Source organism: Myotis brandtii, unplaced genomic scaffold, assembly GCF_000412655.1.
Source record: "Myotis brandtii unplaced genomic scaffold, ASM41265v1 scaffold624, whole genome shotgun sequence".
In the NCBI taxonomy this organism is placed as follows: domain Eukaryota; kingdom Metazoa; phylum Chordata; class Mammalia; order Chiroptera; family Vespertilionidae; genus Myotis; species Myotis brandtii.
Window position 1 is genome coordinate 1,548,343 of NW_005370385.1, and position 218 is coordinate 1,548,560.

The following is a 218-nucleotide window of genomic DNA, read 5'->3' on the forward strand; positions in this document are numbered from 1 at the left end:
GGGGAGAGCATGGCCAGGCCGGCCCCCCAGGGCCCGGAGGGGCCACCGCGCCCAGCTCCGCTCACCCTCGATGGAGATGACGTGCTCCCGGATCTGGTTCTGCAGTGCCAAGTCCTCCATGCGCTCGATCAGATCGTAGATGGCGTAGATATTGGGATGCACGGACTCGAAGCGCTGGATCTCGGCCCGGATGGCCGCCGAGTTGGAGAGCGCGAACT

General features: G+C 66.5%; 1 protein-coding gene across 4 annotated transcripts in view; it reads right to left on the minus strand.

Annotated features, from left to right (window-relative positions):
• Positions 1 to 212, minus strand: part of AGAP3 (ArfGAP with GTPase domain, ankyrin repeat and PH domain 3) — a 54,896-nt gene extending 54,684 nt beyond the window's left edge. For 3 of the 4 annotated variants that reach the window (XM_005880085.2, XM_005880086.2, XM_005880084.2), the window contains exon 1: positions 66 to 209. In XM_005880085.2, coding sequence (XP_005880147.1) covers positions 66 to 120 — 55 coding nt within the window. In that variant the 5' untranslated portion in view covers positions 121 to 209. Of the gene's footprint in view, positions 1 to 65 lie in introns of all 4 variants that reach the window. The other variant, XM_005880087.2, reaches the window with a different exon arrangement.
• Between the last annotated feature and the right edge of the window lie 6 nt (positions 213 to 218).